Source organism: Petromyzon marinus, chromosome 29 (genome assembly GCF_048934315.1).
Source record: "Petromyzon marinus isolate PM22_M1 ecotype Great Lakes invasive population chromosome 29, UKy_Petmar_22M1.pri1.0, whole genome shotgun sequence".
Classification (NCBI taxonomy): Eukaryota; Metazoa; Chordata; class Hyperoartia; order Petromyzontiformes; family Petromyzontidae; genus Petromyzon; species Petromyzon marinus.
In genome coordinates, this window is record NC_133695.1 from 7,263,441 (window position 1) to 7,289,973 (window position 26,533).

The window sequence follows — 26,533 nt, forward strand, 5'->3', positions numbered from 1 at the left end:
TTCGGTCAAAGTCACGTATGTAGAAATAAAATAAAAATTTGACTTATTTCTTGTTGTATTTGACTCCGTGCAGTTTACCGTTCTCTATGTACTATGCGCGTGATTTGTCCCCCTATGTGTCCCCTCGCTATTTGTTTTACCCCATTTCCACCTAATGATGATGATGATCGCTTGTGTTGCGTTCGAAACGTCGTGATTTATTTTTATTTTAGTTCAATGTTATTTTATTTCTACATACGTGACTTTACCGGAAAAAATAACACACAATGAGTATACTGCAGTTTAGTTTGACTTCTGCTGCTGCTTACTACTTACTACTTAGTGCTTCCCTAGATTTGTGTAGCGACACCCAGCGACGCCCCTGGGAGGTTTTGGAGGAGGCGTCCCAACTCATCTTACCCCGGCGCCGAGTACGCACACCGGGGCGGTCCGCTCTGCTGGTGAGACATCTTCTACCGTCATTTAAACGCACAACTACAATTAACGCTGCGCCAATTAACGCAAATTAAGTCGCCCGGGGCTTCAGGTCATCGCCCTGGCCGAGTTCCTGCACCATTCGCGGCGAAATTCGAAGGCCATTCGAGAGATTCGGCCCCGGCGTATCCACCAGGCCGCGGCGAAGCGCGCCCCTTGACTCGACGGCCCTACCGACGAGGCCGCACTTCGCCCGGCCCGGGGCTGGTCTGGCGCGTGGGTGGAGAGTTGCGCTCGGCTCGCCGTGCGTGGTCTAGGAAATGGGAATGAGACGAAGCGGCGGGGTTTGTTAATCTCTGTGTGAAGTTTGAGTTAAAGATGACGGAGCCAGTGTTTGTGTGGTCTCGTGTTGTGAGATAAGTACACGTAGCTCGCAATAATGTATTCATCATCGTCGTCATCGGGCATGGTCTATTCACTGCTGGATGAAGGCTTCCCCAAAGCCGTTGCCGCGTCCCTCGCGATCCTTCGATATTTAGAATCCACATCGTACCTGTACACGAGCTAATTTAGTCGCTCTTATCTCCTCGGAATAACAATAATGTGCTGTTCCATTAAGGATTAAAGCCTCGCTGAGCGCCGGGACTCGACAGGGGCCTACACTGGGCTATTTGACAATTTCATAACTGAGTGCGCGTCTAAGATTAACGTTGTTGCAGGGTTGGTTGTTCGGGACAAGGTCCCTGAGTGGATTAACACGTGCCCGAATGTATGTTTTCACATTACTTTGCCAATCTACTGCTGGACGAAGGCCTCGCCGCGACAGGCACGGGGTGTGGGTGTTGTTTGACCATACTTCACGCTGGTCAGTGCGATTGAATGAAGGATTTGGGAGGGGCCCAAGACGAATTCTGATATCACTCACCACGGATACGAGCCGTGGCCGAGAATCCATATCTGTTAACCCCTTAGCAGTGCCTAACTTATTAGAGACCAATTAAGACCTTATTGGTCACCCCGTGCCCTTATAAAACTCAACGTTCATCCTACAAAGCCCGTATTTAAACGGCTGTATGGAACTGAAAACTCAATTTCCTTGTACAAGAATACGGGTAAACCGTATGGGTTGACAGGTATGAGTCTCCAACTTAAGGGGTTAGGCTCATAGGGCAGCGGACGAATATCCACTTAGCCAACATTCCACCAAATTGCATTAAAAACGATGAGAATGATTTCTCCCTTAAATAAAAAAAACCAAGTGAAACTTCTCACTTTGCTATATACATTAGTACAGTATAAATTGAGCGAAAAGTAGGCCCATGTGCTTTGAATAAGGGCCATTGTCCGAAACGTCAATATTACATGTTTCCTGTTAAGGCCGCAGCGTTATTGGCGAATATGTCGAGTGTTTTTGTTATTTGTGCACCACTGCCAACGCAGAATCGCCAAACAATTTGTCTGATTTAATTAAACTGGGTTCGTTAACGTTAAATCGGATTCCAAAGGAGGCCGTGTTTGTTTTTGCCAACTCGTATGGTAAATGCAGTCTCATGTGTGTTCTGGTTGTACCGCGTGATGTCTGACGTTTTCACTAAATGTACTGAGAGCTACTTCAGGAGCGGAATACTGTTAACTTGTAAGTCCCTCCCTCCCCATAGAGGGATGAGTTACAACACGGTACAACCCAAAAAGGAATTGGAGAGCTATACGGCATGACCGTGAAAAGGTGTGCAGTAGTATCTAACTTGTTACTGTCATTGTTGACTAAAACCCTGTTGCCCACATGTGTATGTGTTCAGCTGCTTGGAGACTACTGAGGACTCATTGAGCCGTTCCGGAGGTGCTCGGCCCAGCCCGGGGAATGGGGGCGAAGGGCGAGCCCCGGCGGCCATGCTGGTACTGGGACAAGCGCGACCTTGTGCGGACTCCATCCATGCAGGAGGGCATGGACGCTGTCACGGAGTCGCGCTACCGCCGCGAGGGCGCTCGCTTCATCTTCGACGTGGGCACGAGGCTCGGGCTGTATCCTCTGTCGTTAGCGCCCGGTGGCGCCAGTCTCTGATGACCGCTGCATGATGTGTTCACTTCGCAATTAATTTGAATCGCAGTGTAATATTAATGCCTGCCGTGCTGCGGTAGTTGTCATTATATTTGCCCGCAAGGCTGGTCCACAACGCCATGCCACACTATGGCACCCTGCCATTGGGCAGAGGACTAAACATTTTCGTGAGTTTTTTTCACTTTGTCTTTCCACGAATGGTTTTAAAAAGCGAGAGACTCACTGCGGTGAGGAGATGCCTAATTACGTGAAGTCGGTGGTCGTAGCCAAAACGGTAAAATATCCACCAAAGTGGTTTACAAGGGGTCCGTCGGGTGTCTTCACACAGCCGTTTGGTAATTCCGTGAGTAATGAATCTAATTGAGTCGTCTGCAACGTTAAGTTTCCTGAGCTCCACGACAGGCACTACGACACACTCGCAACCGGCATGGTCTACTTCCACCGCTTCTACATGTTCCACTCGTTCAAGCAGTTCCCACGATACGTGAGTCTCCTGCTACGACAGCTCTCTCCAAATGCAACCTACATATTTCAGCTTTAAATCTAATTCCAAACCTTGGCCCATACATTTACTTTGCTCTAAGCAGTACGTTAACCTACGTACCGTTATGGAGAATCATTGGTGTCATGTAAAAATAAAATATTTGTTTTTAGTCCACCTAGTAGATTGATGTTTTACAGCAGAATATCTTAAATAATAATTAACCTCCCTTTGTCAATCCACTGCTGGATGAAGGCTCCCAAGCACCGTGTCAGGCATATGGGTAATATATCTACGGTGAAATGTGTTTTTTTTAATGAAAAGTTAGAAAACAGTTGTACAGGCTCGTTGCCCTTGTGTCAGGCCCCTCTACTGTGCGTGTTCCTGTGTGGAATTAACCCGGCTGTTGGGTCTGTGATGCACTCTCTGCGCAGGTGACGGGCGCCTGCTGCCTCTTCCTGGCCGGCAAGGTAGAGGAGACGCCAAAGAAGTGCAAGGACATCATCAAGACGGCGCGCAGCCTACTCAACGATGTGCAGTTCGCACAGTTTGGAGACGACCCCAAGGCGAGCGACCACTGCCCTCTGCTGTGTCACATGCTCTGTGGTCGTGAACACATGTCGTTCATCATCACCAGCAATATTCATTTCCAATCCATCGCTATCTCTCACAATCTTGCCAGTATAAACAAATATTGGTTCCTTTTGGGGAATGAATATGTATTCCCAGCAGTGAACATGCTTATTTACCCCCTATTAGAGGTTATGGTTTGGGTTTATTGTTAGAGTTAGGGTTTTAGGGCTAGTGTTTGGTGTTTGGGTTTAGGGTGCGGGGGTTTGGTGTATCACCCAGTAAAACAAAATCAACAACTGAACTGTGTTTCTGTGAGCAGGAGGAGGTGATGGTGCTAGAGAGGATTCTGCTGCAGACCATCAAGTTTGACCTCCAGCTGGAGCACCCCTACCACTTTCTCCTAAAATACGCCAAGCAGCTCAAGGGTTTGTTCACCGCTGCACGTCGTCCACACACTTGCATTCATAGTCTCAAAAACACGTCTTGCTTGGTTGTATGGGAGTCCGGGAAAGGGAAGGGACGCCGGGGGGGAAGTCCCAAAGATACACACACAGGACACGGCTCGAGATGAGCAGCAGCAAGAAAGAGAGAGCACCAAGTAGAAAGGGGAAGGGGAGGTTGAATGACCTGGCCAAGATTCCGGCGATGAGAGAGGGGAGGATAGAGAGGGCGAGAGAAGGAAATTATTAAGCGGAAGGGAGCAGCTATTGTTTTCGCAGGGAGAGGGGAGGGATTCAGAGTTGAGTTTGGCAACACGTAAGTCACGTGATTTTACGGGAGGCGAGAGCTGATTGAGATTATATAGATGTACGTTCATAGAAGCAATGGTTTTGTCATAATCTATTAAACCAGTGATTCTCAATATTTTTGGTATGACACCCCCACAGTCAACACGACTGGTTCCTGCATCCTCCCCTGTGCCCTCCCCCTCCCTAGGTTATTAAGGCCACAATGCAGACATCCACGCCTCTATATAATGCGGTGTTAGTACAGCATTTGTCTCGTGTTGCGTACGAGTGTGTTCTGTCGCCACAACATGGTGCTAACATTCCCTGCACACATTTTCCTGCACGGTATCGATGCTGCAGCCTGCGCCCCGAGGGGGTTGAGAACCCCGCTGTCTTAAATAATTTAAGAACGTCAGGTCGCTGTGTTGTTTTTTCGCAGGAGACAAGAGCAAGCTGCAGAAGCTGGTGCAGATGGCCTGGACGTTTGTCAATGACAGGTGAGTGAGATGACCGCCTCTCCCAGCTCGACGTCGCATAAGTGTCCACCGCTCATCCTGCACTAATTAACATGTCCTGGTGTACCTGTTGGCCCCGCAGTCTGTAACTCCCGTTAAGCTTTGTAGTTGCCTGTCTGTCAAAGCGCTGTCGACATTTTACCCTGCTGCACATTTCTTTTGATTTGGTCATAAGCCACGGTGGGGTGCCAGCAGAGAGCAGTGCAGCAAAATCCATTTGATGCCCATACGTCTATGCTCTCCACCTTCACCAACCCGCACTGATTAGTGTGGTGAAGTATGGTAAAAAAACTCGCACAACCTCGCATGACGTGTGGGGAGTTCCTCATCCAGCAGCGGATTGTTAAAAGGGATTGTACAAGTGTCTGCATGTGTGCATGCGTGGCTACGCATGTACACGTGCATCACTGCTCCCTCCCTTCCTAACGCCCCCCACCACCCTATAATCCCTCTCCTTCCCCTCTGCACACAGCCTGTGCACGATGCTGTGCCTCCAATGGGAGCCCGAGATTATAGGTGTGGCGGTGATGTACCTGGCCGGCCGCCTCTGCAAGTTTGAGATCCAGGAGTGGACGTCGAGGCCGGCGCACCGCCGCTGGTGGGAGCAGTTCGTGCAGGACGTGCCCGTCGAGCTGCTGGAGGGTGAGTGGTTGCATGTGTGTGTGTGTGTGCGTGCGTCTGCGCCACACCTATTACCATCATTAGGGGAAAAAACGGTGATCCAATCTTTGACCCCCAGGAACAGGTTTGCAGATTTGCTGAGCATTTCTGTGAGGTCCTGGGGGAGGGGAAATCCCTCAGCCAGGAAAACATTGTGGCACAAAGTGGGGATGACCCTGCTGAGGCTGCGGTGCCTCAAATATTGGAAGAAGTCACCCCCTGTGAGTGGCTGGCTGAGGTGCCATCTGTTGAGGAAGTACTGAAGGCGATCCGGAGTCTGAGACCAGGAAAGGCACCGGGTAGAGACAATCTCCCAAGCGAAATGCTGAGAGAGGGTGGCGTTTGTGCACAGACTGCCCTATATGACATCATAACAACAATCTGGACCACTGGACGGGTTCCGCAGGATTGGAAGGATGCCCTGGTGGTCCCCCTCTTTAAGAAGGGGGACCGCACAGACTGTAACAACTACAGGGGCATCTCACTCCTCAGTGTGCCGGGAAAGGTCCTGGCAAGGATTATTCAACATCGCCTTGCCAGGCACGCTGAGGAGAGGCTTGCAGAGCCCCAATGCGGTTTCAGGAAAGGGCGGTCCTGCACAGATGCCATATTTTCTGTCCGTCTACTACAGCAGAGGTGTAGGGAATTCCAACAAGACCTACATCTCTGCTTTATTGACCTGGTCAAGGCCTATGATACCATCAGTAGGCCTGGGCTCTGGGTTGTTCTTCGTGCTTTTGGAGTCCCTGACCCTCTGCTCACGATCATTAAGGACCTTCATGATGGTGAGTGGGCCCGGGTAAAACTACGTGGCCGGGAGTCAGAGCCATTCCCTGTACACCTTGGGGTGCGACAGGGATGTCCTCTGGCTCCCACATTATTTAACATCTATTTTGACCACGTAGTTTGGGAAGCCTTCAATAGCTGTACCGGGGGAATCTCCATATGGTACAGATATAATGGGAGGCTGATCGATGCCTGGGTGCGGTCAAGGGATGGCTCCCTATTGCTCAACCACGTTATGTATGCCGATAATTTGGTAATAGCTGCTCATTCAGAGGAGGAGTTGGAGATGCTGCTGCTGAGACTGGAGCGTGCCACTAAGAGATGGGGCCTTACCATCAGCCCCACCAAAACTAAGCACCTGCCTGGGTATTTTGTACCATCGGACACTCCACCCCCACAACTCCCAATCGGTGATGGGGCAGTTGTGGAGAGAGTGGAGAGTTTCCCATACCTGGGCAGTGGGCTTATGGCCGGCTCCAGTTTAACAGCAGAGGTCTCACTCCGAATCAGTCGAGCGGCAATATCTTTTCATCGGTTGCGTAACGCTGTGTGGAAGCTACCTGGTCTGTCGCTCCGCACTAAGCTTGAGGTCTTCTCGGCCACGGTCATTCCATCCCTTCTCTACGCTTGCGAAACGTGGACCCCCCTAATGGAACATCTTCGCTGGTTGAAAACATTTAGGCTGGCCTGCCTACGATCCATCCTGGGTTTAACCAGACTGGATTGTGTGAGGAGCTAACAAATCCTTGAAAGATCTGGGCAAGGTCCCATCGGTGAGCTCCTCCGGCAGGCAAGGCTGCGTTGGCTGGGTCATGTAGCCCGCATGCCCAGCCACCGCATGCCGAAACAGCTTTTGTTCGGCCGGATCAAGGGGGCTAAGCGGGCGCGGCACGGGCTAGAGAAGAGATGGAGTGATGTGGTACAGGAGGACGTGGAGCTGAGTGGACTTGCCGATGACTGGTACCAGCGGTGTCAAGATCGGCCTCTGTGGAGGAGGCTCGTGAAGGACGCTACTGGGCAGTTGGAGGCAGTCGCCCTCCAACAACAACGGAGGGCGGAGGAGCGACGCTCACAACAACGAGCGGAGTGCCGGGTGATTAGGGCACAGCAGGTTGGCACAGTAGGGGGCACAGGTGGTGCATCAGCCAGTCATCTCAGTCAGTCGACCCGTGGCACCTGGGTCTGCCCCGTGACCTCATGCCAGCGGGCGTTCGACACTTCACGTGGCCTCAAGGTGCACATAGCCTGGCACAAGCGTCGTGGTGACGTCACCGCCACTTAGTGGCAAATGGCGGTTGTTGTTGTGCGTCTGCGCGCACATGTGTATGCATGTGTGTGTTTGCGTGTGCACACGTCTGTGAGGTCCGGTGAGTGCGTGTGTGTGCGTGCGTGCGCACATGTCTGTGTGGTACAGTGCGTGGATGCAGAGGTGTAATGATTCACCCACTCCCTCCAGTGATTCGATCGTATTGAGCTCTGAGCCAGTGGTAGAAGTTTCACATTCCTATGGTGGGGAAAAGCCTAAACGGGACAACCACTGTTGACTTCCCCACATAGTGGTACTCAATTTATTCGCCCTCGCAGGGTTTGAACGCGCAACCTTTGATTATGAGCCGCTTGCTCTACCCCTGAGCTACCTGGTGAGTCAATGATTTGTCCTGGAACAGCACTTAACCCAAACGGGCTGCAGCAGCGCCGTTTATCAATGCGGCACACGTTGTGCTTGGCTGTGTTTCCCTCGCAGACATCTGCCACCAGGTGCTGGACCTCTACTCGCACTCGCCGCAGTCGCAGCAGCAGCTGCAGCAGCCCCCGTCGCAAGCGCAGGCGATCGGGCTGGCACACACGCAGGCCTCATTTCAGGCTCAGGCCGTGCAGCAATTGTCCATGCAGCAGCAACAGCAGCAGCTGCCTGGGGAGGCCCCGGTCGTCAGCATGCAAGCTGGACAAGCCATTGCGCAGTTGCAGCAGGCGGCGCAACAGCTCGTCGCGGCACAGCAGCTTGTGGCGCAGCAGCAACAGCAGCAACAGCAGCAACAACAGCAGCAGCAGCAACAGCAACAGGCGCAACCTTCGCTGCCGCATACACCAAAAAAACCATCGCCTCCCTCCAGCTCTCCCCGGCCCCTTAAGCGCCCCTTGCAGGTACGAGCCTCACCCGGTTTCTGTATCTCCAGGTATCTCTATTTCCTGGTGTCCCTCTCACCCGGTATCTATTTTAACAAGATGTACCTCCTACCAGGAGTCTGTCTTGCTGAGTGCGTCACATAACAGCCTTGCGTCTTCCTGGGGCTGCTGAGTGATGCCTTGTCTGATAAACCAATGCTGTTGTCTTTCCTTTCTCGACGTAGGTCGATGTAAACACCCGAAAGTAAAAAGTAGGCTGGGTCAAATCCCGGAATAAGAGGTAGGGCAGGTATTAGTTTGGTTGGGTAGTTTGTTAAAGTTAGGGGTAGGGCGAGAGTTATTTTAGCCTGTGCATACTTGGCCGAGCCAGGCCACACGATAATCGTCTGTCGTGTTCAGTGCTGTCAGTCTTCTTCAACGCGTTTGTCCCAATAGTGAGGTCCACTGTCCTTGCCAACCTCCAGTGCTTCCCTGTCCTGCGCCATCTCTCTTTCCGTTCCATGGGCCACCATGTCCGATCACACCACATCACCCCACTCCTTTCACTACACAGTCTGTCACCAGTCTGTTGGCCAGTCACACACTCTCCAGGAATCACTTTGCATTTCTTCACTCCTTTCAGTTGCTTCCTCCTCACCAGATAGAAATCTATCTGGCTCTTTACCTCTACTCTCATAGGTCATCAAATGTACCTCCTGCTTCTGGAAGTAGGTATTCTCCACTGCAATATCATTTCCCTGGGCCATCCGAAGAATGTTCTCTCCTCCATTGCTACTGCCATATCAGCATCCTCCATGGTTCCTTTCATATCCGTCCTTACTTCTTCGCACTCTTCCATTTAAATCTTCACCCATCACCACTGCTTTATCTACCGGTAAGCTCTGGAACTCCAAGTCTAAGCTCTCCCAAAATGCATCCTTCTCTTGCCCTCCGCAGCCCATCTGCGGGGCATATGCACTCACCACATTCACAGCCCCGCTTTCCTGTGCCAGGCTGACTATCATCAGTCTGTCATTCACTCTTTTGACTTCCACCACCTTTGTCTTCATCTTCTTACTCGGCAAAACTCAAACCCCATTTATCCTTGCTGTTGTTCCATGGTATAACAATTGCTGCCTTTCCATTTTGCTTCCTGGATGCATGCGATGTCGACTTTCCTCCTCCTCAAGCAGTCCACTAATTTCTGACATTTTCCCGTCATTGTTCCAATATTCCATGTAGCCAACCTTATCTTCCTCCCGAACAACCTTCTGCTCTTTCCATTTTGTTTGTCCGTCTTGATATGTGCAGACAACATAGTTCCATAGTTCTATTTATTTGGTATAGCCCTGTCAGCCATTCGGCTCTTGAATCGGGTGCAACCGCAACAAACAGAAAATAAAAACATGAATAAGAAACATCTTAAAGTGATCATGTGACTGCAAACAGAAAATCCAGGAAAAAAACATCAAAATATTCCTGAAATAGCACCGTACACCAACGCTGTGTGCAAAAATCCCAGTGGGATGCAAGTCAAACAACAACAACCACAATACAACTAAGATTAAGGCCATCAGTCTAACTCTGTACTACAATAAACAAAAACATGGCCAAACCAAAAAAACGTTTTCGAAATCACCAAAATAAAAGCCATAAATGCAATGTAACAGTGATCATAGGGACTGTGACCGAATTTTTAACAATAAACTATATAAATAACATGCAACACCAAACCCTAGAGCCATATTTTAGGCCACTGAATAGCAGTGGCAGCTAGGGGTGTACAACTCCTCTATAGCAGTTTTGAGTGAAGATCTCATAGGTAGTGATTCAAGTTGCAGTTTATTGGCAATAGCATTCCAGACCCTGGGGGCATCAATAGCAAAGGCCCTTCCTCCGGTTTTTGTACGGCAATAGGGAATATGAAGCTGGTAAATGAGCGAAGACCTGAGGTCAAATTTGTTATTTGAAACAGAGAGGAGATCCAGTTGGTAGTCTGCGGATTTTTCTGTAAGTACATCGTGAATAAATAAGATCTGGTGCACAAGCCGTCGAACATTAAGAGATGTTAAGTTTCACCCAATGTAGAGATCACAGTGGTGAGTCCTATATGGGCAGTTCAATGCAAATCTTAAAGCCGAGTGATAGATGGAATCAAGCTTCTTCAGTACAGTACTTGGGGCTGATTTATACACGATGTCACAGTAGTCAAGTAGAGGCAGTATGGTAGCTTTTATCAATTTCAAACGGAACATTGGGGGGAAGCAGTGCTTGTGTCGATACAGAAAACCAATTTGTGTCTCTTTACCAATATAATCAATGTGATCTTCAAAATTCAGTTTTGAATCCAGGATGACCCCAAGATACTTATAGATCTTGACTTGCTCTATTTGATAATTAATTAAGGAATGTAATTGGGGAAAAATAACTTCCTGCTTTAGTCCCGGTGAGAAGCATAGCACCTTGGTTTTGGAGGTATTCAGGACTAATTTAAGAGCAACTAGCTGATATTGTAGTTTGTTGAAATCACCCTGGAGCTTAGCAATCACGTCATCCGGAGAGCAGCCAGCAGTAATCAGTATCGTGTCATCTGCAAAAAGATTTGCCCAGGTTTCTGCACTCCCTGCAGCGGCAGAGTCATGAAGTCCCAGGATTCTTTGCACCCTCTGCCCACTTAAGGGCTGCAGGGGACTGAGGCCCATTTGTTTGCAAGGACTTTCCATGTTTGGCTTTAGGGTTTTACGGCCGGTTGCCACCAGATGCTAACCCTCCTCCTTGCTCCTGGCTTGTTTATGAACAAAGTTCAGTGCTCGAAGTCCTCTGTCCAATCTGGTTAGAGGACAGTCCTCCACAATATGTTGTGTAGAATTGAGGGCCAAACTGCATACTTGGGAGTGAATGGACTCAGGGGGCATGTTTGTTATGTGGTGCAGTATCCTAGCCCTGCCCTAGCCTGAACAAACTAAGCCCTGAGATTTTGTCTTACCATAGTCCAAAATGTGGCACTTTGACTGGGCCCCCCTTTTCACTTTTTGTTTGCTTTTCACGTTTGTTCACGGTTCTACTGAGTTTGATTTTACACAATAGAGTTTAACCGACAAATCAAATCTTCGCACCTAGGAGTGGGGCTCTGGTGAACCTTTGTGTAAATACGTGGTGACACAACCGTTCAATTGTGTTGAAACATTGCACGTGCCGATTTTAATACATGTTTGGATTTGTGATGTTTGTAGGTGTCTCCAGCAAGAGAGGAAAAAGTTGTCGGTGAGTTTTTATTTGTATTGCTACGGTCTGTTGATTGATTTATTTTATTTGTTTTCGTGGGTAGGAAACATCCAAGTGCAGCTGATTTACAAGAAATGCCTCACTTTTTGATTTTTTTTTATATTAAGTTCTAAGGAAGGAAGCAGAAAATGTAATACTTAAAATTATAAAATACAACTATACTTTTTATTAGGCCTTGTTAAACTTTAATGTGGTGCGTGTATTTACAGTTGTACCTGCATACCACTGCCGATATAGATGCTATATGCGCAGCTCCTCCTTTTTAAGTCTAATGCTGGATTAAGGCTCCCCCATGTTATGTGGTTTGTGGAAGTTATTTTGCCACACTTCACACACAATAATCAATGCGGGTTAGTGGTACAGCAACAGATTTTTCTACACGGCTGTCGACTGCCCACCACTTATCCCCTAATCTTCATAACACCTTTTATACAGGGTGGTCGCCCATAAAAGCAATACCTTGCTTGTCTTCTGAGATCTGTCAAGTTCTGGTGCATTCCTAGTGATTTTGTCATAGCCACCGATGCCAACCTCATCCCATTATTTTTTTCTGTGTGAATAACACAGTGTTACTACTTGGAGCAGTTGCTTTCTATTGGACAGAGAAGCGGAAACGAGCGTGTTTGTCCATAATAGAGGTTTTTGGGTTAGATCACGTAAATATATGTCGTTAAAACCCGCCACCACCCGACACAGCCAACTAGTGAGGGTTGTCACGTAAACAGAACATGCCAATTCGTCACTAGTATAGTACACTGGTGTGTTGGAGAGCCAAGCTACAACATTTACAATCCGAGTATGACGTTTCACCAGTAATTACAACTAGCTTCATCAGGCGACAGCCAAATTTGTGGAGAAGTCTTACTGTTTCGTTCCTTATACTTATATAGAGGCGTAGATGTGTTGACCAAGCAGCTGCGCTTTTGCACAATGTGGGGGGGGGGATTACTGAGGCAATGTACATTATGCATGTGCATGATGCGAGCCCTTTAAACTTGTCCTTCCTGTCTATTGTGTTTATTAAAATAGCCCTACCAACGGTAATCTCTATTAAAGTACGCAGCCCTTTGTCGGCATGCATTTAAATAATGTATTATTTGATTATTTGCTTCCACGCAGCACTAAGGCGGTAGCTATCCGAACGGTTAAATTTATTTTGATTTCTTTCAATTTCGATAGATTCTCTAATTAGTCTTGGCCAGTAGTAGCTAGTTTTGCACAAAACTTCAACATTATCAAAATCAATTGAGTGTCCTTGTTGGCACGCATGTTCTGCTACTGCTGACAGTTGTATTTGAGATGATTTAATGTTTATCTGACGTTCTTTAGTCTCGTGCTGATCATTCACCTGTTTGCCCAACATAACATGACAGAAACTCCACTTATAAAAATACCGAAGCCAGACCCTTCTCCAGTCCACACTGCCGGTCCTCCGATCACAGGTGAGAGGAACATACTGTTTGTCCTGATAAAATATATATACATAGCAACTATTTGATAACAAAAATGTAAATGCAACTCAGGATGCTTTCCACAACAAAGATGAAAAAGAGTGGAAACGGCCATCATCGCCGAGACAAAGCAGGCAATAATTAAATGTGCAAGGGAGACCTAGAGTTTAGTGTGTAAGCTCTTCTGTACACAGTCTTCGTCTGCACCACCATCCCCCCATGCAAGGGTTATGTACTGATTTAAAAAAAGCACGGAATATTACATATGTGCTTTAATTAAGAATCTAGTGGGAAATCTGTTAATTCATGCATTGTTACATTCCTTGCCGGCACACATGACCCTTGTAACCAGCTTAATCAAAATATTTGGAGGCCACGACTGGACAAAAATAATGAAGGATAAACAGGAATGGAATAAAATGGGGTGGTGGGAGCAGGGGGCTTTATTCAGCTGTGGCTGACAATAACGTAGTCCATCAAGACAAAATCCTCATTTGAAGATTTTGTCTTGACCTTGGGCTTCAGCTGTCAAGATATATTGCACCATTGGTGAACTGCTTGCTGGTCGTCCTCCCTCCCCACAGAGCGGCGCACATCGGCCAACACGTCCGTAGTGTCCATGGACCTGGACTCCGGCGTGGGGAACGGCAACGACATCGCCAAGGGCCCCGCACTGCCCCCCTTCCCCCCACAGCCCCCTCCTGCCCGGCCCCCACCCCCACCGCACCCCTACGCCCCCCCGGGCAGCGGCTCCTACTTGAGCGCAAGCGACAGCTACCAGAGCGGGATGGCGGCGGAAGCCGGCGGGGCCGGGGGCTACGCGGCCGCCCCGCATTCTTATCCGCCCCCCGGTCACATGAGCTACCCGCCCCCTCTCCCGCCACACAGTTACCCCCCTCCGCCCACCTCCTACCCGCCGCCACCACCCCCCACCAGCCTGCCGCCCCCTCCGCCGCCGTCCGCCTACCCCCCGCACACGTACGGCACGAGCGCGGGATATGCCTTGCCTCCCCCACTGCCCCACCACCACCATATACCGCCCAACCCGGGTGGGGGTGCCGGCGTGGGTCCCCCGCCACCGCCCCCACACCACGTGCTCCCCCACCCACCTCCCCTGCCCCCCGTGCCCCCGCAGGCTGGGTACCATCACCAGCCGCCGCCCCCCCTGCCGCCTCACCCTCCGCCCCCTCCCTCGCCTGGCGGAGGGCCACCCCCGCACCACGGCCCACCTCCGCCCCACCCGCACCACCCTGGGGGGCCACCGGGTCAACCCCCCACGGCGGCGATGCCCCAGGTGCGCATCACCTGCATGCAAGAGGCGAGAGGTCGCAACGCGTGGAAGAGGTGATGATGGCGCCAGAGCCTTTGCTTTGGCGCATTCACAAGGATTTTATTTTTGCACCAATAACTACATTATGTTAAATCCAGCGCTGTCAGTACGTTAATTAAGAACCATGCGCAAACGCGAATGTAACCGTCTTAGCATCTGGACAGTTGAACAACAGATCTGAGCAGGTTTGTGGGGACTAGCAGAGGTGGAGTCTTCTTGTATGTGGTTGCTCAGGAGGTCAAGTGGTGATTGTTTGGCAGAGTTGCCCGTTGTCCTTGTACTTCCATGAGTTTCTATGTAGAATTCGTGGTTGGTGGCATGTACGGGAACATAAGTGGCTTGTGTTGCGAATAATTTGTTTGGAATCGCACCACCTTCGTGGTGAAGGATGCTTGAGATCGATGATGTGTAATGCGTTTTATAAACCATATGCCGACTGGCTGCGATGGTGCGTTGCTTGTAATTTTGTTTGATGAGAAGGGCAGTCGTCAACATTGCCTTATTATCGCCTGTGCCCATGGTCTTGTTATGACCAGTACACTATTTAAAGTTTGCTGTTTTTATTTTATAAACTACTGTGTACTGCAAAATGACTTGATCCGGAGGTGTGAATGTCATCCTCAATGCAGCGAATACAATTATATTTTGACATTTGAAAATAAAAATTGAACATGCTTGGAAAATATGTATAAGGCTCGTTTTTTAACATGCCTCAAATTTATCTCATTACTAGATGTGATACATCAATTTGTCAATTAAAATTTTAATATTCTCACTATTAGACACCACGTGTGAGAATCCCTTAACTTTCCATTCGTATTTTTTATGATTGGTTAATCAGCAGTGGTTCTTAACCTGGGATTGCGAGATGCCCTTTCTGGGGGTGCGAGACATGGCAGATTTTTTTTTTAGAAGGTAAATCATCGAAACAAATTAACCACGGGCACATAAGTACAACTACTTTGTTTCATCAAACCTATGTATTAACATGTTTTTTTTACGATTGAGAACCAAAACGGTCCAAGGCTGCAGTAAAGGTTAAGAACCCCTGGGTTAATGTAAACACTGCAGCTACTTGAGGTGCTGCAGTGAACACAACGACTAAACCATCTTATTTTTAACTAAATCGTCACCCCCAAATCATTACGCTTCATCACAAGGGGGCAAACACGAAATTTGTACAAAAAATCAACAAATTCAATATAGCAATGCCCTGAAAGGAATACATATAATGCATACCTGTCAACCCCTTATTAATGCCTACTTTATTACAAACCAATTCACACCTTATTGGTTACCCCGTGCCCTTATAAATCTCAACGTTCATCCTACAAAATCCCATCACAAGGGAGAAACACAAATAGACGCAAAAAATGTGCCCGTATTGAAACGGCTGTACGCCGTATGGACCTCAAAGCTCAATTTCCCTGTACAAGAATACGGGTAAACTGTATAGGTTGACAGGTGTTATAATGGGAATGTTTTGGGCAATGGGCCTGCACAGTTTATATAAATGGCCACAGGATATTGTGTTGTTTTAAGTCCAGCTCTGATAAAATAAAATAGCAAACGTCCTGGACCTTTGGTAAGGGGCCGTCCATAAATGACGTCACGCACCTGGGGGGGGGGGGGTCAGACATCTGTGACGATGTGCGACGAGGGGAGTGGGGTGAGAAATGTGACGTCACATCAAAATGTGCAACTTTAAATAAATATAGACAACACGTTCTATTTAATTAAATAGACTTTTTAATAAATGTTTTCTCCTACAACATCAGAGTGCAGCGCCACATCAAATACGCACTACAATGACAATAGTTTAAAGCGATTTGAAGTATGTTTTATTTTTTAAATGGAATTTTTTTTGGGGGGGGGCAGAGCTTTGTGATGTCATATTTGAGGGGGGGGGTCTGACTTTTTGTGACGCCGTGTGACGAGGGGGGGGGTCAAAAATCGTCAAAAATCGCGTGACGTCATTTATGGAGGGCCCCTAATGCGATTCCTGTAACGCATTATTCTCGCACCTCCGATGACCGTGGTTGGCTACGCACTGTGCGAAAGAAGTTCAACATACAGCACATACTCTTTGGTTCTATTCGGTAAAGTCACGAAAGCTTCAAATCTGGAATACAGCACATACATTCCACAGCCATGTAACTTGTATTGCTTCACCCCAACGCACTCCTGAGATCCATCCCTTTAAGAGGCAAGGGTTGATGGAGCACGTAAAGTATTTGAAGCTCCTCAACCCGCTGAAAGTTTTGATGTGCCCAGCAGATGGCAGTACAGCAAGCAGGTTTCTGGTATTGATATTTTTTTTACAAGAGGATCGGGGGAAAAAGGCGCATTGCGCGAAAAGCATGAGACATGACAGACAAATAAAGCCGGAGTACTTGTGCGGCGATCCATCACACGTGTGATGGTCCATCACACGTCCATCACACGTGTGGCGGACCATCGCACGTGCGTGCGATCCATCACACGTGCGGCGATCCATCACACGTGCGGCGTGCTCAACGCTCACGACTCCGCACAGACAGACACAAGAATCCAGTGCCGCGCGGCCATCTGCTGGCCACCACCACCACCACAGCCCGAGATGAAAGGAGCTCAACGTGGAACATTTAGATTTAAAGCGTTCGTGACTGCAGTGATTCATATTCTTGGTTCTTTCGGTAAAGTCACGTTGAAGGGAAACAATAAAATAATAAAATGTATATTAAACAATAAAATTCTCACGACGTTTCGACTGTAACACAAACAGTTTGTGTTACAGTTTAATATATATTAATATATAAGATATATATTAAACCAAAAATTCTCACGACGTTTCGATTGTAACACAAACAGTTTGTGTTACAGTTTAGTATATATTAAATATATATTAAACCAAAAATTCTCACGACGTTTCGACTGTGTTACAGTTACAGTCGAAACGTTGTGAGAATTTTTATTGTTTAATATATATTTTATTATTTTATTGTTTCCCTTCAACGTGACTTTACCGAAAGAACCAATAACATGGATCGTTTCCACGCGTTCACATGTAGCAGGACTCTCTTAGAAGTAGAGACTTGACACTCAGTGAGGCTTTCCTGGATAAACAAATTGCATTGTTGCGTATATTATTGTTCGTCGTAGCTGTTGTTGTTGTTGTTATAAATGTTATACTGTAGTGATTAAAGAATTAAGCCGCTTGGCCTACGTCAGCGCCGCGGGTTGCCCGCGACCGCTTCTCCCGGCCTCCTTCCTGCCGTGGCTTCCAGCAGCTAACACGGCGAAACGAGGACGACTGCCATGGCGCTAGAGCTCGACGTGTTCGTGGGGAACACGACGCTCATTGACGAGGAGGTTTACCGGCTCTGGCTTGACGGACACTCGGGTGAGGCGACCGCGTACGGCGACCCCAGCCCAGCCCCCTGCGGCCTGGGGCCGCCCTAGCGCGGGTAGAAAATCAGGCCAGACCGTAGGCTGCGGCCCTTATCGCTTTTTACGCGTTTGCGCGCCTCGTGTTTTATTATATACGCGTGCTATCTAGGGGTCAGAACAGTCGCCAGTATTTAAGTGCGTTCTAGTTTTTGTTTTAAAATATATATTATTTTCAAGCGTGGTTAATAGTCGTAACAAGATTGGAAATGCGCGGAGTTTGACCCATGCAAGTCTGCGGCGCTACGTGGATCGTTATCACGACCACGATTATTGACGGCGACTTGGGGGAGGGAGGCCTTTCATCCAGCAGTGGAGTACACCATGTGCTGACGGTGCTGGTGCGTTCAGGGTCACAGCGGGGAATGTGTGGCGTTGCAAAAAAAAAGCCATAATCGCTTTATTTGTGTGGGTTTATATCATCGCCAGCTACGGTCAACCCCGCTGCTTGACGAAAGTTTCTCACGATCCTGCGATTGTATTTGAGCCGTCTAGCTGACAGGGATGGGGAACCTTTTACTGTGTAGGAACCTCCTGCTTACTACACCACCAGCACACAGGGGATTATTGTGCCCGTCCGTCCGTTGTGCATCCAAAAATGGGAGGGGTGGGGCTGGGTAGGGAGGGGCTGGGTGGGGAGGGGTGGGGCTGGGTGGGGAGGGGTGGGGCGGGGTGGGGCTGGGTGGGGAGGGGCTGGTCACCCCGTGGTGCCCTTATAAAACTCAACGTTTAACCTTCTCACGCCGGCTTGTGCCCGCCCTCACAGTCAGGCATATTTGCGGAATACACCACGTGGTGCCGCCGTTGACCCTGGCCATTGACCGAGCAACCCAACGTTCCTTATCAGCTCCCTCCGCAGGAATGTGTTTTCTGCGAAGGGCCATTTGGATATTTATTACATCATTCGCGGGCCATACAAAATTATCAAATTAAGAATTAGCCTGTTATATTTGGTCAAACATTTAATTAACTCACCTCATGCGATGGCTGGAACTGCTTCTCTTTGGCGAGGCGTGTGATGATGTTAGCTGGTATTGATGTTGCTACTCACAACTGCTTTTCCAGGTTTGCTCTTAGATGTATTGAATTTTGAGTCCCGTCTGCGGTTACCTTGGCAGGGCCACACCAAATGATTTCGCGGGCCTCATACGACCTGCGGGCCGGATGTTCTCTCACACCTGCACGCAGTTGCATCTCCTGAACTCTCGGACCCTCATACTACCCTGGCTGTGACTCCGCTGTTATTCGTCTCGCCCACCGGCCATCGTGACTTCTAGCCACGACGTGCCCTGTCCAACAAGCACACCGTTTGAATTGTAATTCACCTTTAATCAAGGTGCGGAATTCTCAAATATAAGTTTGAATTGCCCATAACCTGCCAATGTTCTCAAATCCATGCTTTTGCACTTTTTTTGTCACTCAAAGCAATTGCACAAACGCATCTCCCCATGCTTCGCTGCACACTTTTCAACGAGTGTACTCGCTGGAGTGTTGGACTTATACGCCTGCTTGCTGTAGACGAGGTCTCCAAATTGTTCTTTCCAGGAATTCTCAAATCCAAGTCCTTGCAAATCACCAAGGCCCAATGATATTCTTCTCGTTCATTGGCAACCTACAATATTGAACTGCTGTACATCTTCCATTCTCAATCGCATCCGCACAAACCATGGAAGATCCGGATACCTGATCCACAAATGGAAATTTTTAAACTCTCCAGTCTGCGCCTGTGGTCATCCATAAAATACCTACAACATATCAAAACGCAAAGCCCAAACCACAAATATGAAAGAGACATTACAATGATACACTCTGCTAATCCTGACGAAGTTATCTGGCTTGACCACCTAAATATAAAATTGTAGTTGTTGCTCTGCATCTCCATCAGCCATCAAAAGAAGAAGACTGCTGTACAGCCTTTGTATTATAAAATATATTTTTGTTTATTACCCATGGTTGTCACGAAACTCTATTTGAGTAAATTCCATGGTAGGTCACCATCGACAAACACATTGGGTCAACTTAAATCGTGGACACTTGGAACTTAAGGGAGAAACAAGCACTGCAGTCCGAGAAGCCCCAAGCGAGCACAAATAATGCCCCTTATCTACTGACACATCTGAGCCGAGCCTGCACGGGGCCCTCACGGTACAGGTGCTTTTCCACTGGCTATTCACTGTGCCGAGCCAGGACCAAACCATCTGAAACTGGCTCGACCACGCAGGGTCAGGGGCTGGTTTAATAATTTTAATAACCCATGTATGGCCGCCAAAATCGGGATTTTGACAAAAAAAGGTCTCATTGCATCAAAAAAGGGTCTCATTGCATCAGTCGGTACTCTTGAGCGTGTGACCTTAGGGTCGCGCATTTATGATGCGTGACGTCTGCGGCATGGCTCAGCTTCTGCATTAGAAATACACCCTGGTGACCTCCGAAGCTGCGAAAAGCTTGCACGGCCCCAGCATGGCTCATTTGCCCACGGAAAAAGGACATAGGGGTCTTGAGTTGAGGCAGCGCGTTGAAACGCTTCGTTTAGTCACCGTTGCATTTCCTCTGCCGCAGTGACCGACGCGGTGGGGATGCGGACACAGAGCGGCACTCTCCTACAGCGATCGGGTGCCACCATGGCACTGCTGCACAGCGACACCATGGACCAGTTCCGCTCGTGCCAGATGCTGGAGCGCCTCCTGCACACGCCGCACAAGCTGGCCAACCAGCTGCTCTACCAGATCCCACCTCTCATGCGTGCCACGCTCATCGAGAAGTAATCTCCCTCACGGCAGCGCACAGTTTGTGTGCAGTCGACAACACTAGACAACATTAACATTTACCTTTCTTACAATAGTACGGCAGGGTGATGAGCAATGTTCTACGTTAATGCGGACCGTGTCCGTCCAGTGCTCGCTGAACTGCAGTGGCTTCCGGTTGCCAAACAAATACATTATAAGGTCGTACTCATTACGCGAAGCCCTTGCCACAAATGAACCACAATACCTTGCTGATGTCGTCAAGGAGCATAAACCATCATGCAAACGCCGGTCATCCTTGTAGCGATTTTTGGCTAACCATCGAACATAGACGGTCACTGCATCGCGTGCTTGCAGATGTGCTTCTGCGGCCGTCTGGAACGCTCTTCCTGCGGATATGAGGAAGCTACTGGAGTTATGCACTTTTAAATATAGAAAAAAAGTATTTTTTTCAGTTTTTGTGTTTAGTTTGTTGTCCTTCCCCTGCACCTTTGATTAGCATGGTTGGATACGTAAGGTGCGAGAGAAGTTCAACATACATACATACGAGGTTGGTGAACCAGTTAAGGGTTACAGGAGTGATGTTGTGAATATCTTGAGATCCAGCCAGTGAATGAGTGAAGCTTTGGGCATTGCTGAATGATAATACTATTTGGTAATACTGCATTGGCTGTGGTGCCAAGTCTATTATATGTTTTTCCTTCTCAGGCAGTATTATTGGCAAATGTGTTGAGTTCATTGCTGAATAATGTGGTCCATAGTTTGGTGGTGATAGCCACAGTCGCAATATTCCACTGGCATAATATGCGGCCGCAGCTGCTTTGTGGTGTTCAGATGTGGTTCAAAGCAGACCGCGTCTTCATGAAAGTGATTATAATGTGGAAGGAAAATGGTTTTGGGGAACATAGACAACCAGCTGGATAGATGCAGTAGCTCCCGATCTAAAAGGGAAAAAGTTGAGATTAGACAAAATAGTCATTCTGACGACAAAAATAGAACCATTGCAGGCAGATGATGATGGTGATGATGAATTACAATACCATTTATTAAACCAGAAAAGCCTAATTGAATCTCTTTACTTTAACCTCCTGCACGTAAAGTACGTTACTCCAATGACGGAAACACACCATGGGGGTGCAGCTAAATCACAAGCCATCTATTTTAATGGTAAGCAAATACATTCCTATTTTCACATCCAACTGCCTCCTCCTCTCCGCGTAACCCACTCTGGGGCTCCTCCCACGCATGGCCAGGTACTACGAGTTTGACGAGGCGTTTGTGCGCGAGGTGCTTGGCAAGAAGCTCTCCAAGGGGACCAAGAAAGACTTGGACGACGTGAGCGCCAAGACGGGCGTCACGCTGCGCAGCTGCCGCCGCCAGGTGCATCCCGCACTCTCCCATATTTCGCTCCACGTGCTGCAAATTCTTGTCCACATCCTTCACCTTTGCCACTATCATCTCCATCTTATCACCCATCTCCATTACCCTGACCGCTATTACTTTTGCCACTGTTGCCACCATCTCTGTTGTCCTTGCCATCATGTTCATCGCTGTTGCCATCATGACCAGTCACTATCATCTCCTTGACCCTTTATCGCTATCTCTGCCACCATCATCTGCATCATTCTGATCATAATTTGCTTCACCATCATTCGTCCCATTTCCATCACTCACAAGCATCTCTACTTCCCTCACCACTAATCTCCATCACTGTCACCACCGTCTCAATATTGTCTGTCACCATCATGGCCATCTCCATCACTCTCACCATCGTCTCCATCAAACTTGTCAGTACCTCCATCACTCAAACCACCGTCTCACTCACCCTCACTGTCATCTAGAATAGAGTTCCCCATTGCTCAGCAATAGCATCACTGCTCTCCTGTAATATGGTGAGGAGGTAGCATGGAATTGTTTGGGTCTAATTTAGGCCAAACTCTGAACACCGTGTGAACCAAAAATCAACGTATTATGAACCGAGCCGGAATGTGTCTTGTTTTGGATTTGATTTAGTTTGACAACTTTAAGCGAGTCTTCAAAGTGGTGGAGGAGATGAAGGGTGCACTGGTGGACAACATCCAACAGCACTTCCTTCTGTCCAGGAAGCTGTCCAGGTGAAGTGATACACTACACTAGCCAGGTGAGATAAATGCACAAACTAGCCAGGTGGTGGACCACACAGACACACCATATTGCATGTGCACCACACGCACACACACATTTACGCTAATCAGGTAAGCAATACACAAACCAGCCATGTGAGATACACTAGCCATTACGCACACACACATATTGGCTGGGTGAACAATACACACACCCATCACACCACATACACAGACTAGCTAGGTGGGCTTAACACACGAGTAAGCATGCATAGCTACACACAAATTAGACAGGTGAACCACACACATACACAACCTGATCATGTTAACCACACATACCTACACACACCGCCCAGGTGAGACAAACACGTTAGAGAGGTGAGAGACACAGACGAACAGGGTGAGCCACCCACCCACACACGTACTAGCCAGGTGACCCAATACGGACATGGCTCAGCGACGCACGGCATACATCAGGCGGACCCATTCGACACGGTGCCTTGGGCGGTGTTCACGCACTGGCGCGGGGGGGCTACGATGTCAGCTGACCAGCGCGCATGTGATCCGCAGGGACTATGCGGCAATCGTGTTTTTCACCAACAACCGCTTCGAGACCGGCAAGAAGAAGCTCCTGTATCTCACGTTCGAGGACTTTGCGTTCTGCGCCGAGCAGCTCATCCAGAACTGGACGTTGGGTGCTGTCGGTGAGTGGGCGCCGTCGGTGAGTGGGAGCTGTCAGTGAGTGGGTGCCGTTTACTAATGGTGGGATAAGTTTTGGGCAATGACCCATTGCCCGAAACATCACATAATGATGATGAATAATGGACACGGTGATCGTACAGTCTTGATAAAATAGGGGAAAAGTATAACAAAAAAACTTTATTCGCCATCTGGTCAGCAAGATGTTTGCCGCCTGGAAGCCATTTGATTTAAACTCGGCACTTGACCCTTAACAGCTGGCCCCCTGCACCCCGCCACCCCCTGGCTACAGGCCCACAGGAGGATGACATGGACGTGGATCTCGATCGAGAGTTCCTGCAGGATCTCAAGGACCTGAAGGTGCTCATCTCCGACAAAGATCTGCTGGACCAGCACAAGAGGTGGCCCTTGCTGGACCTTGTTCTGACCTCTTGTGATGATCTCGTGCCTTGCCATGTCTCCACCACTCCTAGCTGTGGGAATGGGCTTTGTGCTGTGAGCCAACGCAGCTGCACTGCAGCCATGTGTAACATGGGGGAGGCACGTGTCTGCATTTTCTGCTTTGAGATAAACTTGCTGAATGTGCGTGTGCATTTGTGCGTAAGTGTGTGTGTAGCGTAGCAGTTAGCGCACTGCGCTATGAACCCAGGGACTGATTCCCGCTCACGGCCAACACCAGTGACGAATATCTGAACTCATCCTGGGCCTCCACTAAATCGTCTCAGCCTCAAATGAGTACCTGGTGTGGTGTGTAAATATCGGCGTTCGGGAGACAAAGGCAGCTGGGCGTGTGCTGCTGGCTACCTACCCCCTCGTGTGCCGTCCCGGCCTTAATAGGTGCTCGCTAATAGCCCTTGCCCCAACAGTTTGTTAAAGCTACATAGGGGATCTTTTGTGTTTGTGTCCACAGCTTGGTGTGCACCACACTTAGAGGCAAGATCACCGTCTTCAGCGAAATGGAGGCGAGCTTCAAGGTGCTTATTTTAATTAACCCACCCTCAAATCCCCATGTTTTTTAACATAACATTTACAGTTTGGTTCAAAGTAGCCGTAACATTTTTTAGAACATCTCCCACCACAGTTGGGCTCGCCTGCTGCCCCCCGTATCACGTTTCGGCCTTATCCGACCATCAGCTCGGCGGAAAATTCTCCTGAGCCTTAGGGGGCACGGGTTTTACGGAGGCCGCCAAATGTGCATGATCAGGCGGGGTCGTGTACGCACGCGCAGCATCGCCGTGCTGTAGAGAGACCGCCGTCGAAACTGCACTGGGCCCTGGCGCCCGTTCTCCGTGTTGACTTGGCGCTCGTGCAGCACTACAGGACTTTAAAATTCTTTGACAGGCATCCGCTCGTTAACGCATTGCGTAGCAAAGCAGATAAAGAGGCTTGCAGTAGCAGGTTAGTGTCGTTTTGTTGGCCACTTTGAAGTCGGTTTATTTCAGGTCAGGCTAACGGAGCTTAGGACCTGTCTTTCAAAGGTGTTAAAAAACACGCAATTCCCATCAGGGCACGAAATGTGATGCAGAAAGAGGGTTTTGAGATGGGTGCTCTGTGCCCGCCCCTGCCATATCACTTCCTCCAACCTGCTACCCACACGCTCTCGCACAAAACACCGATGCTCGTCCTCGGCTTTCTAAATTGAGCTGTGACGGCAGGCGCTGTCTCGCGGGATCGTGAACATCGCCGTGAAGCTCATGCACAGCAAGGACGTGCGAGACTTCTTTATCGACCTCGTCGAGAAGGTGAGTCATGTGAACTCCGCAACCCGCGTTTGATTCCGAGATTCGATACCACCAAACGAGGCACCTTGGTTTGGAGTCTACTGCCTGCACGTGCCTGCTATGTGGCTCCCACTTGGCTAAGATAGAACTAGGTTCCAAATGCGTGTGCATGTCATCAATATCAGCCTTGTTCAATCCACTACTGGATGAACACCTCCCCGAGATATCACCATCACTCAAGATCTTGGGATGTTACAATCCACTTAGCGCCTGTACACGAGCTGATTCCATCACTCCAGTTAGGCGGTTGACGTCCTCTCGGGCACGAGCCGGCCTTTAGCTGCTGCTCTCTTGTTAGTTTTGACCACCGTGTGCACTTTGTGTGTGTGTGCGTTAGTTCATCGAGCCCTGCCGTGCCGACCGATGGAGCCACAATGACGTGCGACTCTTCCTGACGCAGTACGCCAACTCCGCCAGCGCGCTGGACGCCTTCAAGTACGTATACAATGCGTGCTTTGCGTGCTCGTTTACCTGCGTGCGCATGCGTCCTTGAGTGTGAAGTACACGCATGTACATGTGCGTGCGTGTATATGTGCGCACAGGCACCAGCTGCTGTGGGAGCGCTACATGGGCACCGTCCGCAGCTGCGTCCTCAAGATGTACCACGAGTGAGCGGCTGCAGCGGCGTAGGCGCTGTCGCAACCGAGAGCACTGCCCTGAGTTGAGAGCCACCGGCACGGAGGAGGAGCCACCGGCAGAGCCCACCAGTCCCGCCATTGCTCCCCACCACCAATGTTCATACGGCGCTTGTGGAGAGGAGTTAACTTTGAAGTAGAAATCCTCCGCTTGCTCCTCAGTTACCCGCTCGCAAGTTGCTGACGTCGTTAAGCGATGGACGACAATAGCGTTTGACAGCAGCCATTGACCACGGTGGTTGTAAACAACGGCTGACAGCAGTGGTTGACAACGGGGGTTGGATTTCGCGGTGTGTGGGTGGGATGAGGCTATATCTTTGCATTGGGGAATATCGGGAAGGTCGCCTCTCCACGCTGGCTGCTAAGGCGCCCTCGTCACGTGGCTGAGTTAGAACTTGGCGTGTGCCCTTGTGGGGGTCATGGGGTAACAGGTAAGAGACAGAAAGTGCGTTATGCCAGGTGAAATGAGAAACGTCTTTAGCCCAGAGGTTCGTAAGCCGAGGGACAAAAACTGTATTTTGTTTTTGCTGGGAGAAACTTCCTATCAGTTGGCTGTATATGTGGTACCCATGGCTTTGTTAAGTGCCGATGAGGCGTGTCTAATCAACACCAGTAGTTATGACTATAATAAATAATAGGTTCATTCATTATCGCGTGGTCTTTTCCTGTCATTGAAAGTGACTTAACATGTGACTGTTAAACCATATGATTGTTGCTATTTTATTCGTTAGATAAGCTCACGATCCCTTGATGCGCGG

General features: G+C 49.0%; 2 protein-coding genes across 4 annotated transcripts; both read left to right on the forward strand.

The window, feature by feature from the left end:
* The first annotated feature begins 330 nt into the window (after window positions 1–330).
* Window positions 331–15,071, forward strand: CCNK (cyclin K). 2 transcript variants are annotated; one of them, XM_076070533.1, is made up of 12 exons: window positions 392–440; window positions 1,226–1,279; window positions 2,214–2,436; window positions 2,876–2,957; window positions 3,389–3,520; window positions 3,847–3,952; window positions 4,695–4,752; window positions 5,243–5,412; window positions 7,961–8,361; window positions 11,556–11,586; window positions 12,981–13,049; window positions 13,643–15,071. In XM_076070533.1, exons 3-12 carry the CDS (start codon window positions 2,276–2,278, stop codon window positions 14,404–14,406), a joined length of 1,974 nt encoding a protein of 657 aa, XP_075926648.1. In that variant the 5' UTR covers window positions 392–440; window positions 1,226–1,279; window positions 2,214–2,275; the 3' UTR covers window positions 14,407–15,071. The 2 variants fall into 2 exon arrangements, with proteins under 2 accessions (XP_032818671.2, XP_075926648.1); XM_032962780.2 differs by lacking the exon at window positions 1,226–1,279 and having other exon boundaries at window positions 331–440.
* A 1,928-nt stretch (window positions 15,072–16,999) lies between these two features.
* Window positions 17,000–26,425, forward strand: FIBP (FGF1 intracellular binding protein). 2 transcript variants are annotated; one of them, XM_076070535.1, is made up of 11 exons: window positions 17,000–17,770; window positions 18,933–19,150; window positions 20,374–20,575; window positions 21,812–21,938; window positions 22,572–22,672; window positions 23,231–23,364; window positions 23,652–23,760; window positions 24,270–24,333; window positions 25,015–25,101; window positions 25,478–25,575; window positions 25,683–26,425. In XM_076070535.1, the coding sequence occupies exons 3-11, from the start codon at window positions 20,391–20,393 to the stop codon at window positions 25,750–25,752; spliced, it is 975 nt and encodes a 324-aa protein (XP_075926650.1). In that variant the 5' UTR covers window positions 17,000–17,770; window positions 18,933–19,150; window positions 20,374–20,390; the 3' UTR covers window positions 25,753–26,425. The 2 variants fall into 2 exon arrangements, with proteins under 2 accessions (XP_075926650.1, XP_032818668.2); XM_032962777.2 differs by lacking the exon at window positions 18,933–19,150 and having other exon boundaries at window positions 17,002–17,770.
* The last annotated feature ends 108 nt before the right edge of the window (window positions 26,426–26,533 follow it).

Coding starts and splice junctions, on each gene's coding strand:
- CCNK (XM_032962780.2), top strand. CDS start 2,276: ATGGGGGCGAAGGGCGAGCCCCGGCGGCCATGCTGGTACTGGGACAAG. Junction 3,953..4,694: donor ATACGCCAAGCAGCTCAAGG/GTTTGTTCACCG, acceptor GTTTTTTCGCAG/GAGACAAGAGCAAGCTGCAG. Junction 8,362..11,555: donor CCCTTAAGCGCCCCTTGCAG/GTACGAGCCTCA, acceptor TGATGTTTGTAG/GTGTCTCCAGCAAGAGAGGA.
- FIBP (XM_032962777.2), top strand. CDS start 17,686: ATGGCGCTAGAGCTCGACGTGTTCGTGGGGAACACGACGCTCATTGAC. Junction 21,939..22,571: donor TGCGCAGCTGCCGCCGCCAG/GTGCATCCCGCA, acceptor GATTTGATTTAG/TTTGACAACTTTAAGCGAGT. Junction 23,365..23,651: donor CTGGACGTTGGGTGCTGTCG/GTGAGTGGGCGC, acceptor CCCTGGCTACAG/GCCCACAGGAGGATGACATG.